Source organism: Heteronotia binoei, chromosome 1 (assembly GCF_032191835.1).
Source record: "Heteronotia binoei isolate CCM8104 ecotype False Entrance Well chromosome 1, APGP_CSIRO_Hbin_v1, whole genome shotgun sequence".
NCBI lineage: Eukaryota > Metazoa > Chordata > Lepidosauria > Squamata > Gekkonidae > Heteronotia > Heteronotia binoei.
In genome coordinates, this window is record NC_083223.1 from 285297508 (window position 1) to 285316647 (window position 19140).

A 19140-nucleotide genomic window follows, 5' to 3' on the forward strand; every position below is an offset into this window, starting at 1 on the left:
CCCTCCAGTCCAACACTCTGTGTCACATAAGAGAAGCCCTGTTGGATAAGGCCAGTGGCCCCTCCAGTCCAACACTCTGTGTCACATAAGAACATAAGAGAAGCCATGTTGGGTCAGGCCAATGGCCCCTCCAGTCCAACACTCTGTGTCGCATAAGAACATAAGAGAAGCCCTGTTGGATCAGGCCAGTGGCCCATCCAGTCCAACACTCTGTGCCGCATAAGAACAGAAGAGAAGCCCTGTTGGATCAGGCCAGTGGCCCATCCAGTCCAACACTCTGTGTCACATAAGAACATAAGAGAAGCCCTTTTAGATCAGGCCAATGGCCCCTCCAGCCCAACACTCAGTGTCACATAAGAACATAAGAGAAGCCCTGTTGGATCAGGCCAGTGGCCCCTCCAGTCCAACACTCTGTGTCACATAAGAACATAAGAGAAGCCATGTTGGATCACACCAACGGCCCATCCAGTCCAACACTCTGTGTCACACAGTGGCAAAAAATTTTATATATACACACACACTGTGGCTAATAGCCACTGATGGACCCCTGCTCCATATTTTTTTCTAAACCCCTCTTGAAGGTGGCTATGCTTGTGGCCGCCACCACCTCCTGTGGCAGTGAATTCCACATGTTAATCACCCTTTGGGTGAAGAAGTACTTTCTTTTATCCATTTTAACCTGGCTGCTCAGCAATTTCATTGAATGCCCACGAGTTCTTGTATTATGAGAAAGGGAGAAAAGTACTTCTTTCTCTACTTTCTCCATCCCATGCATTATCTTGTAAACCTCAAAAGACCCCAAAAGCCACACCGGGGGGGGGGGGGGGGGCAGCGGAGGGAAGAATAGTTGACTGTTTCTTTTTTTAAAAAAATCCTTCGCATTAAAAGAAAGAAAATTAAAAAGGCTCTTCGCCAACAGAAAATCTAGAGGAGTTAGCCATGCTAGTCTGTTGCTGCAAAACAGCAGAGAGTCCTGCAGCATCTGCCGAAGAGAGCTGTGTCTCTCGAAAGCTTGTGCTACAACGAAATTTGTTAGTCTCAAGGATGCTGCTGCACCCTTTACTATTCTGCAGCAAACAGAAGGGCCCCACAGCCTGGTCTCTCTGCTTTGAATCCTAGAGTTGGAAGGGACCTCCACGGTCATCTAGTCCAGCGGTCCCCAACCTTTTTGGCCCCAGGGACCGGCTCCGGGGCCAGCCTGCCGACCACAGCCTCAGAGTCAGCGGGGGGGTGGAAACCCTATTCCCACCCACCCCCACCCCCGCAGCACCACCTCCCTCCTGTTTTCCTCCCCCGTGCCTGAGTGACTGGGGAGGCCGATTCTCTCTCTTAGCGGGACACCAAGCAGAGCTCCCTTCCCACAGCAGGCCCACCAAGCACAAACTCTGAGGCCGGAGGGACTAGCACCACCTTCCCACTCCCGAGGGCGCATGGGGGAGACAGCCCAGCCCTGTTTGGAGCATCCCCACCCCAACCCACCTCAGCCAGGCTGACGGAGCCAGTTACCAAACATGGTGGGAGGGCAAATGAGAAAGACATTGCAAAGGCCAACGGTCTATTCTTATATTTACAGTAACTCAATACACATACATACATATTTATATCAAACTGAAGGTCTGGAAGCAGCTGGTCTCTCTCCAAGAAGCAAGGAGAGAAGAAACAAAAACCACCCCCCAAAAAGTGCAATTATACAGAATATATTCCAGCTTCCGTGTCCAGGGGGAAAGCAAGTCTGCAGGATATGGAGAGATCTGGGCCTGAGAGGGAGACGACCAGGGAGCCAAGCCGCAAGCCTGGCGCAGACGTGCAGGGCAAGGGCAGGGCACCAACGCTTCCCTCTGGCAGGCCTTCCCGGCTGTCCGTCACTGGATGGAAAGAAAGAAGTCCTGGCATCGCATAAAAAACAGTTTAAATTAAACCAGCAACGAAGATTCCAGTTTCTCTTTGCAGCTTCAGGCCGCTTGCAGGCTACGTCCCGGGCAGGCAGGCAGGCAGTCCGTCCGTCCCAACGGGGCAGGAGAGACACAAGCCCCTCCCCTCAGGGCCACAGAGACAGCCCAAGCTGGCTGGCGAGTCTTCCTTCGAGGAAAGGCCGGTTCCCTAGAGGGTGACTTCCTGGTGGCTGTCTGCAGAGGGGGGCAGCTGACCTGGAGCGGAGGCAGAGATGGGAGAAGAGGCACAGGCTGCGCAGGGCAGAACAAGCTCGGCAATGACCCCCCCACACAAGGAGATCACAGCTTCTGCGGGGGGGGGAGAGGGGGGGTCAGACGGGAGCTCCCTTCTCCTTACCAGGCTCAGCCGCCAGGGACTGCAGGGAGGGGCAAGGGTTCCGGAGGGCATCCGGGTTGCACCGGCTGTCTGGCGATGTTGGGCAGGGCCGCTGGGGTGCCTCAGCCACAGAGGGGGGGCCCACGGAGGCCTCCGTGCTCAGCGACCGCCGCAGCTCTTGATGGGCCACTTCGACATCCTGCAGAAGAAACCAGCTCAGAAGGCCCTGAGAGGGAGGGGGTGAGGGGGGCCCTCAAAAGGGGTCTCCACGACAAGGCCAGGATCCAGGTGGGGGGGCACTTTGCAACCTGGCTGCACTTCAGGGTGGGGGGGAGGAGACTGCATACAGAAGGGCCAGGCAGGTGGAATGCCCTCCCTCCCAGGATCACCTGTCCCCTCTAAAGGAAGAAGAAGACTGCAGATTTATACCCCACCCTTCTCTCTGAATCAGAGACTCAGAGCAGCTTACAATCTCCTATATTTTCTCCCCCCACAACAGACACCCTACGAGGTGGGTGGGGCTGAAAGGGTTCTCATAGCAGCTGCCCTTTCAAGGACAGAGACTCAGAGACCTACAATCTCCTTTCCCTTCCTCCCCCACTACAGATGCCCTGTGAGGGGGATTTATATCCCGCCCTCCACTCCAAATCTCAAAGCAGCTAAAAATCTCCTTTATCTTCCGTCCTCAACAGACCCCCCCCCATGTGAGGTGGGTGGGGCTGAGAGAGCTCTCCCAGCAGCTGCCCTTTCAAGGACAACCTCTGCCAGAGCTCTGGCTGACCCAAGGCCATGCCAGCAGGTGCAAGTGAAGGAGTGGGGAATCAAACCCGGTTCTCCCAGGTAAGAGTCCGCACACTTCACCACTGCACCAAACTGGCTCTCACCACGTCCCCCAAACTACTGCTTACAGTTTGCTTTCCGTGAAGGAACAGAGCTCTTGCAATAGGAAAAGGACCCGAGAACTGGATGCATTTTGCTGATGGAGTACTTTTACCCAGGGAGCTGACACTGATTTGGGGAACCATTTCTAAGCCATGTAGAGAGACCGAGTCCTCAGCGGCTACTCAGTAACCCAAATAACTTAGACGACACCCAGCTAACAGATCCCATCGACCACCAAGAATAAGTGGGTTCAGGATCAAATCAGTGGGTTCAGGATCGAATCCAGCCTGAACTCTAAACGGAGGCGACTGGACCATGATTGCATCAAGAGTCACTGGAGAAGGCTATCCTGCCAGAGAGAAGTGTAAGACTCACGGCTGGACATTACTGGCAGAATCTAATAAATTGTGCAAATATATATAACGCTTATCAATGTTGTACAAAAACAACTTCAAATGTGTGTTAATAGACTCATTAATGTATAGAAATGGTTGCAGTGGAATTTATGGGATACTGAACTGCTGTTCTTTTAGTCTCTGCAATTGGGGGGACTAAGATTTCTACACATTAAGTCCCTGTGCCTATTAACACACATTTGAAATTGTTTTTGTACAACACTGATAAAGATTATATACATTTGCACCATTTCTTAGATACTGCCAGTAATTTCCAGCCATGAGTCTTTGTTTTTCTGCTGCTTATTCTCTCCCCGGCTTCCTCAGCCTTGCTGCTAGAGAGAGGTCGGAGGCGCAGAGGAGGACACCCCCCCTGCCCCATCGAGGAAGCCATGCGGGTCCTCCGGCTGCAAGACCCCAGCAAGGCTGTGAAGGACGCCACGCTTTGGAGGACACGGATTCAGAGAATCACCAGAAGTCGGAAGCGACTGGACGGCCCTTCACGCACACACGGAAAGAGATGTTTCCCTTGTCAAATTCATGAAAGCCTGCCAGTGGCCTGATATCTTGGGTTCCAAGCACGGCCAGCCGCAGCCCTTCTGGCACCCTAGTCGGCACAGCTCCGTCCCACTCCAAGTCACCGTGCCTGCCACCAGGGCTACTTGCGAGTAGTGGCAGGCGCAGGGCTACTCGTGGGAAGAGGCTGCAGCGGGGGGGGGGGAGGGAGAGGCAGGCAGACAAACTAGGCGCCCCCCCCCCCCCCCCCCCAGAGCGCAGCGCGACTCAGCACGGCCCTACCGGCTTCGACACGGCCGACTTCTTATCCTTCTTTGAAGAACGCGCTGGAGGAGGCTTCTGCCCCCTCCTTTCCAGAACCGGAGAGGGAAGCTTCCTCCAGCACTGTCTTCAAAGAAGGATAAGATGCTGGCTGCGTCAAAGCTGGTTGGGTCAAGCCTCGGGGGGGGGCAGGCGGGAAGGGAAGGGAAGGTGCAGTGGGGGGGGGAGGTAGGCAGGCAATTTAGGCATTTCCCATGGGAATGGGGGGGAGCCCAATTTGGCACCCCCTTCCTCCCGGCACCCTAGGCAAGCACCTAGTTTGCCTGGTGGGTGAACTGGGCCTGATTCCAAGCACAGTTCTCTCTCCCATTCTTCCCTCTGCCCCCTGCAGTCCAAGAGCACTTGGGAAGGTGTGACGGCCCCCAGCCCAGCTGCCTCTGCTGCCCCCACACCTTGTTTCTCCTTTGTCAGGAACTTTTCTACCCCGGTGCAGTGAGATGTGGGCTTGAGGTATGAATGCCCCCCTGAATCCTCCACTCCCCCACCCCCTCCCCCATTTCCCCGGGGGCTGCCCTCTCCTCCCCCTCACCTTTAGCCTGGTCAGCTTCAGGGTCAGCCGCTGGATTGTCCGGAAGATGACCGCCACGTCCCGAGCCACTTGGCCAGAGGGGGGCTGCTCCGGAGGCACGGAGCCATCAAGAGCGTTCGGCCGCTGCAGGGTCTCCTGGGGGTGTTGCTGGGGGGCAAGGGGTATGGCAGAAGACACGGCCCTTTGCTGGCCGAGAGGGTCTGGGGGCTCCGGGGGGCACGGGCTGCCAGCATCTGTGTGGGACTCCGCACCACCTGGGAAGCTGACGTAGAAACAGTTCCCTGCAGAAGAAAGACCAGGCTGTTCACCCGCACTTGGTGGGCGCAAACATCTCAAGGAAACTCCACCGTCCTGGCTGTACATTGCCCTACTTGCCATGTCCCAGGAAAGAAATGTGGGCACCGCAGCAGCTGGGGGCACTGTTCGGCAAACACACAAGAAGCCGGGCGGAGGGCAGACCCCAGAGAGGAGAGAGGGCTGGGCGCCTTGCCACTGAAGGGGAAAGGGCCCTTGTGCCACGCCCCCGCCCCACCCCCACTCAGGGCCTTAGGAGCAGAGAGCGGAAGAGCCGGTCCCCCCCCACCCCCCCAATGAAAGGCAGTGTCCGGGGTGGGTGGGGGCGACTGACTGTGCGGGTCCTCCTGCTTTTGGGAAACAAAGGACTTCTTTTAGGGGGAGGCAGGGGTTTACCATCTAGGTGAGGGCCCTCTCCTGCGTCACTGTCTGACTGGCTGCCAGCTGGTAAGGAGTGGGCATCGCAAGCTCCCTCCACCGTGGCTGTGCGAGAAACACCAGGAGAGGGGGGAGACAGAGAGGGAAATCCTGATCAGCCCCCACAGAGAACAGCCAGAGGGCGAGAGAGGGGAAGGTCTGTGGGCCGAGGGAAGAGACCAAGGTGCCCGGGGAAAGGCGCATCCAGAGAGTGGCAGGCCAAGCAAAAGTGCAGCAGAAGCAGTGGGGGTGGGGAGGAATGGTGGCGGACTTCAGTCTGCAAGACTTGGGTTCAAATCCTGACTCAGCCTTCCCTGCTCCATACCTACTTTGAGCCCAGAGGGGGGGCTGGGTTAGTCTGCAAGCTGCAGGGGGGCCGTGGGGCAGCCGTTAGTCTTGAAGGGGCAGGGAGAAATCCTCTGAATACGTTCAGAGAGAGCCAAAGGCAGGCCGGGTGTGGCCAAGAGCCCTCTCCCCATTCTGGGTTGGGGGGAAGAGGCAGGAGTCCAGCAGGCCAGCCCCCCTCCCCTCCCCTCCCCTACCTTTCCGCACCACGCGGAAGCTGCCTGCTCCTTCAGTAGCCACTGGCCCCTCAGCAGCCTCTTGAGATCCCGCCTGAGCCATGGGGAAGTCTTCCGCCGTGCCAGTCTCTGCACCCTCCTTCTCCTGCTCCAGGGGCCCGGAGCTCTGGGGCCTGGGCACTTCTGGGCCAGCGATGCTCAATTCAGAGTCCACCGGCAGAGACGGCTCTCTGCCCTCCACGGCCGGCCCCTGATTTCCCCAGTCCTGCCGGGACAGCCCCACAGAAACAACCACGGATGGGGTCGGGGTCAAGTCCTCTTCGGGGTCGGGGTCTTCGCTGCGCAGGAGCTTCTGCAGGAGGAGGTGGCGCAGGGTTTCCACTGCACACAACAAAACACACACAGAACATATGAACATATGAACATATGAAGCTGCCTTATACTGAATCAGACCCTTGGTCCATCAAAGTCAGTATTGTCTTCTCAGACTGGCAGCGGCTCTCCAGGGTCTCAAGCTGAGGTTTTTCGCACCTATTTGCCTGGACCCTTTTTAGTTGGAGATGCCGGGGATTGAACCTGGGACCTTCTGCTTCCCAAGCAGATGCTCTACCACTGAGCCACCGTCCCTCCCCTCAGTGTGCGCATATTGGAGGGGGGGCTCATTGCCTCAAAGCATTGTGATTCTACAACTCACTTCGCTTTGTGTCCCAAGCACAACGCGGCAGGAAGCCCCACTCGTACAGAAGAATGTGAGGGAAGCCATGTTGGATGAGGCCAGTGGCCCCTCCACTCCCACACTCTGTGTCACACAGGTGCCACACACCGTCCACCAGCACGGCCAGTGCACTAGAAGCCCTCCCACTTTTGCCCCCCAAGCACCAAGAAGACAGAGCATCACTTGCCCCAGACATAATAAAATCAGAGAAGTCATGTTGGATCAGGCCAGTGGCCCCTGTGTCACACAGGGGCCAAACCCCAGGTGCCATCAGGAGGTCCACAAATGGAGCCAGAACTCCAGAAGCCCCCCATGGTGCCCCCCTAAGCACCAACACGGCAGAGCATCCTTGCCCCAGACATAAGAGAAGCCATGCTGGATCAAGCCAGTGGCCCATCCAGTCCCTCCAGCCTTCCGTGTCACACAGTGGCCAGAACCAAGAGGCCAGAACTCCAGAACTCCAGAAGCCCTCTGGTCGTTAGCTTGGAGAAACGTCGACTGCGGGGTGACATGATAGAAGTTTACAAGATAATGCATGGGATAGAGAAAGAAGTACTTTTCTCCCTTTCTCACAATACAAGAACTCGTGGGCATTCGATGAAATTGCTGAGCTGACAGGTTAAAACGGATAAAAGGAAGTACTTCTTCACCCAAAGGGTGATTAACATGTGGAATTCACTGCCATAGGAGGTGGTGGCGGCCACAAGCATAGCCACCTTCAAGGGGGGTTTAGATAAAAATATGGAGCAGAGGTCCATCAGTGGCTATTAGCCACAGTGTGTGTATATATATATATAAATTTTTTTTGGCCACTGTGTGACAAAGAGTGTTGGACTGGATGGGCCACTGGCCTGATCCAACATGGCTTCTCTTATGTTCTTATGAGAAACAGAATGTTGGACTGGATGGCTATTGGCCTGATCCAACAGGGCTTCTCTTATGTTCTTATGTGACACAGAGTGTTGGACTGGAGGGGCCACTGGCCAGATCCAACAGGGCTTCTCTTACGTTCTTATGTGACGCAGAGTGTTGGACTGGATGGGCCACTGGCCTGATCCAACAGGGCTTCTCTTATGTTCTTATGTGACGCAGAGTGTTGGACTGGAGGGGCCATTGGCCTGATCCAACAGGGCTTCTCTTCTGTTCTTAAAGTCCCCCACTGGATGGGAGGGATTGAGGGAGTTCTGGCCGTTGTTCTCACAGGCTTCTCTTCCCCCCATTCTAGAATCTCCCCGTCCTGCAAGAAGAGAGGGGCTGAGAGGGCAGCCGGGCAGGGGCAGACACTCACCGTCCTCCAAGGCCGACTCGGCCAGACTGGCCACTGAGACGGGGGCTGGGAGAGGCTCCAGAGGCCTGCCCAGTCTGGACTCCTCCTCCGTGGAAGGAATTCCCTCGCCTCTCAGTGCAACAGGCTGCAACTCTTCCTCCTCCGCCTCCAGCTCCTGGCTGTGTTCAGCCTCGGGTTCTCCCGGCAGCACCAGGTGGGACTCTGCGTCCACGGCCTCCGTGGGGGTCTCATCTGCAGGCAAGGGGGAGTGGAGAGAGGGACTGAGCCGCAACAAGGAGGCATACTTGCTCCTTTTCTATTTAATTTATTCCTCTAATGATTTGGCTCCTGTACTAACAGAAGTAGATTGTCACCCCCCAGAACTGGGTTCCCTACGTGTTCCCGTTTCGCTATGCGCAGATGACACAGTACTCCTTTCTCGTACGAGGGGTGGGCTCCGACAACTACTGAACAGATGCCTTAGCTTTTTTCAAGAAAACAAACTGCACCTGAACTATGAAAAATCTAAGATACTGGTTTTTTGCTAAATCTCGTAAAACTCACAAATGGCTATTTGATGGGAAAGAAATAGAACAGGTTAGTCATTTTAAATACCTAGGTCTCCACTTTAGCTACAACATGGCTTGGTCATGTCACTGTAAATCTATAATTAACTTAGCAGCCATTAGCGCATCAGGCATTTCTCTGTTTTCCTTCAATAGAGGCACCCAGTCTGTTCCAGCGGCTTTAAAAATCTACAAGGTCATAGTAATCCTGCAGTTACTGTACAGTATCCCAACATGGATTAGTGCCTCTGAGTCCGATATTGAAAGAGTTCAGTCAAAATTTGTTAGGAAAATCATGGGTCTACCATGCTGTGTCTCATATGCCACTCTTGGTCTAGAATCAGGCCTCAATATGTTAGAAACAAGAGCATGGCTTATATCTATCAAATATTGGCTACGTGTGCACAATTCCACTGACTGTGGGAGCTATCTATACCAAATGCTGTCTGAATTATTTTATTTATTTTAGTATATTTCTATTCCGCCCATTCCTGAACCCATTCCTTGGAGGGCTCAGGGTGAAGTATAACATATAATAAAACAATAAAATACAATAAAAACATTTCATCGACGAACAACTCAACAGCACTCAGGAAATTTTCCGTATCATCACAAATTGCCCAGCCTGGCCGTCTCACATCATAACGAGACGTTGTCCCATAGAGATGGCAGATATGATTCCATTTTGAACCCCAGAGAGCACTGAGGTCAGCTGGAAAGCACCAGCTGAATATCCCTGGGCCAAGGGAGGCCAGATTGAAGACCACCCAGAATCGGGCCTTCTCCATTGTAGCCCCACTGCTGTGGAATCAACTCCCGGAGGAGGTACGGGCCCTGCGATGTTTAGATCAATTTCACAGGGCCTGTAAGACCTACCTCTTCAAAATAGCCTTCACCTAATACCGAGCTAAGAAAGCTTCGCTGGACATGTTTTAGCCATTGAATTTTATTAAGATCTAAGTTATAGCACCACAATGTTAGTTTTAATACAGTTGTTAATGGTTTAATGATGATTTTATTATTAGGGTTTGTAGAATCTTTCGGGATCAAGTGCCGTGTTCTACTGGAGAAAGTTTTCCTTCCAGACGTTTCGTTCTCAGCTGCGGAGAACATCCTCATTGTAATTGTAATTACTATGTATGGTTTTATTGTATATTACATGTTGTGAGCCACTCTGAGCCTGCCCTGGCGGGGAGGGCGGGATATAAATAAAAAGTATTATTATTATTATTTTGTAGCCCAGGTGACAGTGCCGACAGGGGAGGCCAACCAGATCACGAATAGACGCCCACAGCCTCAACGAAAAGCCTGGCGGAACAGCTCCGTTTTACAGGCCCCACGGAAGGCTAATTAGCCAGGTAGGGCCCGGATCTCTGTAGGGAGCTGATTCCACCAGGTTGGGGCCAGGACTGAAATGGATTGCTTGCATAGAGAAGAAAATGCCCACCTTGGGTTCATCTATGGATTCACTCTACATGCCCCCTTTTACAAATGCATATTATCTAATTAAACGTAGAATTTTAGATATAGAATTTCCAAAACTAATCAGTGCTGCAAATACATCTTGCTCCCCTTTGAATTTTGGAATTTTCCCAATTATTGGTCATCTTATCTAGCAACTCTCCATGTTCCACAACTGCACAGAGCATTTACTCTTGCCAGAAGCAATGCTCTCCCATCAGCAGTTACAAATGGTAGATATAAAAAAATCCCATTCTCATTAAGACTTTGTACATGGAACTTAAAGCAAGTTGATTCATTGTCCCATATTTCTCTTTACTGCTCCCAATATGATACTATCTGCCTTCGGTTTCTAGACCCAATTCTGCTCAATATGACAAGTTGCTCAGAGGCTGCAAAAATTTGCCAGCTTCTGAATGATTTGTCATCCGAAATAACTGAAAAGGTTGCTTTGTTCTTGTGACTGTTAATCAAGGATCGATTGTCCAATGTACAGCTGCATATGACTGGTGTATTCTGTTATTTCTGTATCTCTTTTTTTGCCTTATTTATAATCTGATAGAAGCCAATAAAGGCTTGTGTTTGTTTGACTGAGCCACAGCCCCTCTCCTCTCTCTCTCTCACACACACACACACACACCCTGCCAGCCTCCGACAGACAGGGCCGGCCAACTAGCCCCAGCGAGGGCCAGAGAGAGTCTGCGGACGGCAGAGAAGGCGGCCTTGAAAGTGCAGCTGGTGCCAACCTCTGGCCCTGGAGCGAGAGGCCTTCCCAGCAACACCTGGTGCCCTGCCCCCTCTGCAGCCACTCACCTGAAGCCGCCTCTTCTTCTGCTTCGTGGCTGGAGGCCCCGTCTCCGTGGGTCAGGCTTGGGGGAAGTCCCGCCTCCTGGAGCACCAGACTGCAAAGGAAGGGGCAGGACGTCCAAAGGCAGGTGGAAAGTGGGAAGCAGGAGGGGGGGTCAGGCTCCCCCGAGAGCCACACTGGGGAAGGGGCCAGAAGGAAGAAGGGGCCCCTCGGCAGGGAGCCTGAATGTTTCACAAGCGACTCTGGGCAGGTCATAGAATCATAGAATCCTAGAGGGGAAGGGACCTCCAGGGTCATCTAGTCCAACCCCTGCACAATGCAGGAAACTCACAAACCCCTCCCCCTAAAGTCACAGGATCTTCACAGGTGCTGGATTTATTATATTCTGGAAGAAGAATCTGCATATGTCATAAGGTGAGCGATAAGAAGGGATATAAGCTCCAGAGTCCCGTGAGAGGAAGAGCAGAGAGGAGGCTCTTATACCCTGCTCTTCTCTCCCTCCAAGAGGCTCCTTCTCTTCCCCTCCCCTGTCAGGTAGGCGGGGCTGAGAGAGTCCCAGGAGACTTCAGGGGAAGAGGGAAAGGCAGTCTTCTTCTTCCTCACCTGGCAGGTGCTGGGCAGGGCAGAGGCAGCTCCTGGGAGCGGGGCTTGGGAGGGAAGGTGGCGATCCGTGTGGCGCTTTTCACCGCCTCGTCCAACAGCTCCATCCACCTGCCAAATATGGGAAGCGGGGGAGAGAGGGGGGGCGGGAGATGAGACCAAGAAATCCCCGAGTTGGAAGGGACCTCCAGGGTCATCCAGTCCAATCCCCTGCACCATGCAGGAAACTCACAAACCCCTCCCCCTAAATCCACAGGATCCTCATTGCTGTCAGATGGCCATCCAGCCTCTGTTGAAAAACCTCCAAGGAAGGAGAGCCCACCACCTCCCGAGGAGGAAGCCTGTTCCACTGAGGAACCGCTCTTAACAGTCATAGAATCCTAGAGTTGGAAGGGACCTCCAGGGTCATATAGTCCAACCCCCTGCACAATGCAGGAAACTCACAAACCCCTCCCCCTAAATTCACAGGACCTTCATTGCTGTCAGATGGCCGCCTAGCCTCTGTTGAAAAACCTCCAAGGAAGGAGAGCCCCCCACCTCCCGAGGAGGAAGCCTGTTCCACTGGGGAATAGAAGTTCTGCTGGTTGCTGCTCTCTGGGCTGGTTCCAGCAGCAGGAATCCCAAGAAGGAGACAGGCATGGGGCCCCGCTGCCCATTCACCGCCTGCCCTCCCAGAGAAATCTCATGCCCAGGCACTGAGCGGCTTGCAGTCATCAGGCCATCCCCGCCCTCCTCTTGGTCTCACCCCTCTCTCTTCCCAGCAGCCTCTGCTTCCTTCCCTCCCCCCTTCCGCATTCTGCCATCATCCACTTACGTGTTCTTCTCCGAGGAGGTCTGCGCCACCAGTTCGTAGATCTGGGGACCTAACTCGGAGGTGCAGATGATGAAGAGGGCTCTCTTATCTGGGGGGGAGGGGAGAGAAGAAAGGAGAGACCCCTCCTTATTTAGCAACACACCAGAGTCCAACCTTGGGGGTTCAGACCTGTTTCCCCCCCACACACACACACACAGCTGCTCAGATACCGAGAAGACGGGTGGTGACTTGAGGCTGTGCTAACTGAGCAGGGCCTCTGATGGGCCAAGTGAGGGCTGCCAGCTCCAGGGCGGGTGTGGTGTATGCCCCTTTAAGAGGGTTATATATAAGTTAAGAAAGGAAGTAGGGCGTGAACCCTGCAGCTGTAGGAAGTGGTTTTATGTTGTGTGTGTTGACTGACTTGGAGATAATAAAACAAACTTGAAGACTGATGTGGAGGCTTTATTGAAGAGACATAAAATTGGTGACGAAAGAGGGATGGCATTTTTGCCTTTGAATCCACCGGTAAATTTCTTAGACACGAAGCAAGGAAATCATTGTACAAGACTTGGTCTGAGGTCAAAAATCAAGTGTACAGATATACTCCCAAATGGCTTTCTCCGGTGGAAGCGTCGGTCCAACCAAATCTTTTTAGTTGGGAAGATAATTATACCTACGAATGCTTATTAGATGTTAAGCAAAACCTGAATATTGATAAAATCCCCAGAATGGATTGGTGGCTTAAAACGCAAATTAAGTCAAGGTATAAGGTGGATAAGGGAGTAGGCTTTCCGAAAAAAGTGAATGAATTCGACCGTATTATATTGGAATCAGATCGAAAATTGATTTCTAGATTTTATAATTGGCTACTGGAACTGAAGATGCAAGATGAAAATGTAAAGGTAAATTGGGTTAAATGGATGCAAGAATTCGGCTATACTACTGAATTAAATAAATGGGAGAAAATATGGAAGGAAAATTTAAAATTGACAAAATCCTTGTTACTTAAAGAAAATTTGTACAAGATGGTTTACCGTTGGTATTATACCCCTGAAAGGCTTTCCAAAGCCTTCCCGAATGTATCTGACAAGTGTTGGAAGTGTAGAAAGGTGAAAGGCTCGCTATACCACATGTGGTGGAAATGCGATTTAGCAAAAAAGTATTGGGTGCAAATATCTCTCTGGTGCCAAAAGATGCTAAAAATGAGAATTCCTCATGTACCAGAATTATACTTATTAAATATTTGCAAAATCGCTATTCCAAAAAACCCGAAAAAGTTATTACTCTATGTTGTTACTATAGCAAGGACTTTGTATGCTAAATACTGGGAAACGCAGCAAATACCGAACAAAAATGAATTTTTGTGCAAATTACTTGAAGCAGCTGAAATGGATATGTTAACGTGCAGGTTAAAAGGAGGAAATGTGGAAGAGTGTGAAGAAGCTTGGAATCCTGTGTGTTTGTGGGCTAAACAACTGGGTTTTGAAACGACAGGAAAATATTAATGATCTTAGTTTTTAGTTCATTCGCTCCATTAGATGTTAATGTTGATGTTGAGGATGTGTATTATGTGTGTATATCTGTTTGTGTGGTTTGTTGTTTTGTCAAATTCTTATTAATAAAAATAAAACCTTAAATTAAAAAAATAAATTAAAAAAATAGTATTTGAACAGAATCCACTGGTCCCTTTTTTGCCCTTCTCTCCTCGCCAGGGCAGGACGGGATACGAGGCGGGGGGAGGGGCCTGCTCTAGAGCAGGGGTCTCTGACTCATTCGTTGGGAGGGCCAGATCTGACATAAATGGGACCTTGTCAGGCCGGGCCACATATGCCATAAAATGGAAGGCCAGGTAGTGGAGATATAAACTTTATAAAGGACACAGGCCAAACACAATTAAAGATTTTTTTAAAAAAACCCTTAAAATAAAACCTGCTTAAGACATTAGCACTCATTGCTCTTAAAGATGCTTTCTTTGTATTTCTCCCATGGGATCCAGGGAACTGGGCAAAGGAAGCTCTGGCTCTTTCCTTCTTTCCCCAGGGGACTGGGGGAGGAGGAGCCTCAGCCAATAGAAGGAAGAGAGGCTTGGCTCAGTAGCTCTGCTGTGCGATTGAGACAGCCTGGCAAAGCAAGCTCTCCCTTCCCCCCTTCCTTCTCAAGGGAGGAGCCTCAGCCACTGGAGAAAATAGAGGCTTTCCTCTGTAGCTGCTGTGTGATTGAGCAAGCCTGGCAAAGCCAGCTGTGACGAAGAAGGAAGCCAGAGAGAGGGAGAAGGAAGCAGACGACATCCAGTTGCTCGACACCCCTGCTCTGGAGCCCACCCTTGGAAGCCTGCTTGAGTCTGGATTCCTCCTCCTCCTCCTCCCCTGCCCTGGCAGACCCAGAGGCCCACGGGGGTAGAGTCGAGGGGCTTCGGCCTTTCCGTGGCTTCTTACCTGTGGCTACTGAGCGGATGAGGACAGAGTTGAGCTTGAGGACGGGGCTGAAGGTCTGCTTGGTGTCCGTCTTGCTGTGGCACTTCAGCACCAGCTTCTCGTCTTGCCGCTGAAGGAGCACCAGGAGGTCTTCGAGCAGCAGGACGTGCAGCTCTGAAGGGGAGGGAGGGGGGCGGAGAGAGAGGAAGCAAAACTCAGCCTGCTTGAGCCGCCTGGAAGGAACCCAGGACTGGGCAGAGAACGCCAAGAGGGCAGGCGGGGAAAGGAGGCACGCACCCACAGCCTTGTCTTTGCTGATGCGCCAGTTCAGTGGCCCCTCGTGGATCATGCGCCGACTTCGGAGGTCCAGATTCTGGGCGGGAAAGGCAGAGCAGATGGCACAGGTTGGAGGGGGCAGAAGCACGGGAGGGGGAGGGAGGGAGGGAGGGGGAGGAGGCCGTACCTTGAACTCGGCTGCCAAGGGGTTGCTGCTGCGCTCCAGGGAGGTTGCGTCCAGGCGCTTCTGGTAGGCCTCCAGGCGGTGCTGGTTCTCGGCCCGCCTCACCGCCTCGTTGACGTACCTCAGGATCTCGCGGCACTGGTCCCGCGCCCGGCACAGCTTCTTGTGTTCCAGCGTCTCCCCTGCAGGAGGCAGCCACGAGGCGGGTCAGCAGGACCTGGGCTGGAAGGCCCCTCCCCCTCCGCAGGCCCCGCCCCCTCCGCCCACCTACCCGGGGTGTGCTTGAGGATGCTCTCCAGCAGAAGGGGGTACTTGGTCAGGCGCTGCATCTCCGAGATCAGCAGGTCCTTCAGCTGCAGCCGGCGGCACTGGGGGGTGCTCTCCGCTTCCTGCGCACAGAGGGGAGGCCGGGAGGAGAGAGGCGGGGGGCGGGGGTTGTCTCCTGAGGGCCTTGGAGCAGGGAGGCACTCGAACATATGCCCCCCCCCCCCCCGCAGAGGGAAAGACCCCATGGAGCAGGTGCGAATTCTCTGCACCTCCCTTTTGGTTGAGGAGAGCGACAGGACAATAAAGAGTCTGTCACTCTGGGACTCCCCAAGTTATCGCCCCCCCATGTACCCTCAAAAGCTGGGAAGCAGTAACATTAATTAGTTTGTTCACCTTGTTTACCATCTAATTGTTTTTCAATCCGAATTTAACAATATTCTAATATTATTTAATGTAATTGATTTGGATTGTCTGTTGTTTTTAGAGTGTTTTTATGTTGACGGGAGCCGGGAGCCAGAGCCCTGCTGGCAGAGGAGGGCAGCCCAGAAGTTCACATTACAAATAAATAAATAATCCATGCAGGGGGTTGGACTAGATGACCCCGGAGGTCCCTTCCAACTCTAGGATTGTAAGAAGAAGCCCTTTCACAGTCAGCCAAACCTAAGGAAATAGGTAACAGGATAAACCACTGAAATATCTGGAGTGCGGAAAAGCCTCCGTGCCAATTTTAAGCGCACAAAAGCATTTTAAATCTCAAGTATGTGTAAACTATTTACTGAGACGCCAAAATATTGAACAAATATATCCTATCACATTTCAAACATGAATGCCTCTCCTAAATAATACAGAAGTGACACAATAATACAGAAGTTTGAAATGTGATAGGATATACTTGTTAAATATTTTGATGTCACAGTAAATAGTTTACACATACGAGATTTAAAACGCTTTTGTGTGCTTAAAATTGACACGGAGGCTTTTCTGCACTCCAGATATTTCAGTGGTCCTTTATCTTATTGCCTATTTCACAATGAAACCCTAACGTGTGTAGCTTCATAAACCTAAGGAGATAGCGGGGGGGGGGGGGGGTGTGGCCTGAGCTTTGCCCCCCTGCCATTGCCCCCTCCTCCACAAGCGAACAGGGGCTTTGGTTTCCCCAGAAGGAGAAGACGGGATCTCTCTCTAAGCATCCCATTGACTAAGGGGAGAGGAGCAGGCAGAGGGAAACCTCAAAGGCCCCCTTCTTGCATTGTCCAAATGCTGAGGCAGTTGGGGAGAGCAAGTGACATTTAAAAAAATCTGGAAATTCTGAAGACCTAGTCACCTTCTTGTCAATCTTACTGTACTGCCTTATTAGCATCAGTTATAACTTTGGGTATAACTTAAGGGTAAATTTAGCATCAGTTATAACTTTGGCATATCTGTGCAATTTAGAAGGGTAAATGCTTTTGTTTCTACAAACTGAACGGTGAAGAGTGATGTTTAGACTTTAGCGCGTGGACTCTTATCTGGGAGAACCAGGTTTGATTCCCCACTCCTCCACTTGCACCTGCTGGAATGGCCTTGAGTTACCCATAGCTATCGCAGGAGTTGTCCTTGAAAGGGCAGCTTCTGTCAGAGCTCTCTCAGCCCCACCCAGCTCACAGGGTGTCTGTTGTGGGGGGAGAAGATATAGGAGATTGCAAGCCGCTCTGAGTCTCTGATTCAGGGAGAAGGGCGGGGTATAAATCTGCAATTTTTCTTCTTCTTCTAAACGGTCTCCTTTAGGATTCATAGCATTCAAAGTCTGGCGGGGTGGTTTCCACTGCAATTGGGAAGATGGTTCCACTGGTAGAAGAGCCACTCCTCTACCAGGACAGCAACTGCCAAGGCAACCAATGGCCTCTTCAGGACTGCAGGCTACTGAAGGGTGGGTGGGGTGGGTGGAGGTCTCCATCTATTCCCCCAGACTCCCCCCACACACACACACATGCTCTTCCTGTCTCCCTTTTGGGCAGCATTTGGGGGCTGCTGTGGGAAGGGGAGGCAAAGGAAGTTGTCTTCTCTAATGGAAATGCCTTCTTGACACAGAAATAGCTAGAAGATGCAAGCCAGTGCCTTAGAAGGCGGCTTCAAGCGTGGAGGTCTCACACAGGAGCTTTTTCAGTCCCACCCAAAGCTCCCAATTTCCCCATTTGCTTAAAGGTTTTGTGGGGGGAAGTCCTGCCTTTTGTCTAAGACGTTCTCGGCTTTTCTCCTGTGCCTCCTCTTCCCCTCCAGCTGCAGGGGTCTCCTCCCCCGACCCTTCCCTCCCCCCTGTCCATGGGGGGGTGGGGGGAATGCCGCTGAAGATACCTGCATGAAGAGCTGGAAGCGAGTCTCCTTCCGCTTCTTGGTCTTGATCAGCTCAATGGCTGCGGACTGGTACGCGCAGAAGTCAGCAGCCACCAGCTGCAAATCTTCCCGTCCTGGCCCATCAAACTGGGGAGAAGAGGGAGAGACACACCCCGCCCCCGCTCAGGTCCTCATCCAGAAGCTGAACCCCCCCAGTGCCCCTGTCCCCAAATCTCCCACCCCCACCCCTGGCCTCCAAGAACTGCTCAAAGAGTTACTTACCCAGGTGAGCATGAGGTCCCCGATTTCCTTGACCACCGGCCCTTCCTCCCGGAGTTTCTTCATCGATTCAGACAAGGAATCTGAACCAGGAAGAGAGAGCCAAGGATGACGAGTGGGGCAGATGAGAGAGGAAACCAGGCCAGGCAAAAGGGGAGGGGGGGGCTTCCAGCTCTGTTGCGAGGCCCCCTCAGGCCAACCCCTCCCCTACACGTCACCTTCTTGTGCCACTTGAAAGTGAGACCGGGGAGCCTCACACCTCTCAGAGCAGCCCTCAGTTCTGCTTCTGCCCCCAGCCCCCCTTTCAGAACCCCCCACCCCACCCCGGTCAACTGTCTCTTCCCCACTGCTTGCCCCAACACGAATGGAAGGGGGCCAGGGCCACAGGCCAGAGCAGGCCAAAAGAACGGGCGAGGCGCAGAGCCTCTGCTGGGCAAGCAGAAGGTCCTCCGTTCAGCCCCGCAACGTATCTCCAGTGAAAAGGACCCGGCAGGAGGTGAGGGGGGGGATCTTTCTGCACCTGCCAGTCAAGGGGCCAATGCTCAGCTTGGAGAATCAGCGGCCTGACTTGGGAAAAGGCCGCTTCCTATGGAGAAGGCAGCCCCCTGAGTGCTCACGTGTGGCAGAGACAACTCCACCACCGTCAAAAAGAGTGGGAGACTATTTCGGGCCCCCAGGAGACTGGCTGACCTCCGAGACCCCACTGTTCTGGGCCCGCCTCAAAGGGCTAGTTTCTGCTTTGTGAGCAAAGGGCGCCTTCCAGAATGGAGAAGCCAAGCACGCAAGCCCCAGGCGGCATCTGGAAGACCAGCGCTGGGTTGCAAACCACAAAACGAAAATATCACCTGAACCCAGAGAAAGTGGACAGCGTACAGCTGTAAACAGCATTCTATCTACCATCACATTAAGAAGTTGGTAAATGCACAGAAAAAGAAACAGTATATTAGGGTTTGTAGAATCTTTCGGGCTCAAGTGCCGTGTTCTACTGTAGAACGCGGCACTTGAGCCCGAAAGATTCTACAAACCCTAATGATGTTACCAGCCGTGAAAACCT

The 19140-nt window shown here is 52.7% G+C and overlaps 1 protein-coding gene across 1 annotated transcript in view; it reads right to left on the reverse strand.

The window, feature by feature from the left end:
* Positions 1-1549: 1549 nt before the first annotated feature.
* Positions 1550-19140, reverse strand: part of ARHGEF11 (Rho guanine nucleotide exchange factor 11) — an 89158-nt gene continuing 71567 nt past the window's right edge. Inside the window, 15 exon segments of the mRNA XM_060256735.1 lie at positions 1550-2147; positions 2290-2467; positions 4912-5192; positions 5602-5688; positions 6165-6524; positions 8147-8377; positions 10966-11054; positions 11564-11671; positions 12375-12462; positions 14789-14941; positions 15065-15140; positions 15231-15409; positions 15499-15616; positions 17829-17954; positions 18090-18169. Of these exon segments, the coding sequence (XP_060112718.1) occupies positions 2101-2147; positions 2290-2467; positions 4912-5192; positions 5602-5688; positions 6165-6524; positions 8147-8377; positions 10966-11054; positions 11564-11671; positions 12375-12462; positions 14789-14941; positions 15065-15140; positions 15231-15409; positions 15499-15616; positions 17829-17954; positions 18090-18169 (2201 nt within the window). The 3' untranslated portion in view covers positions 1550-2100.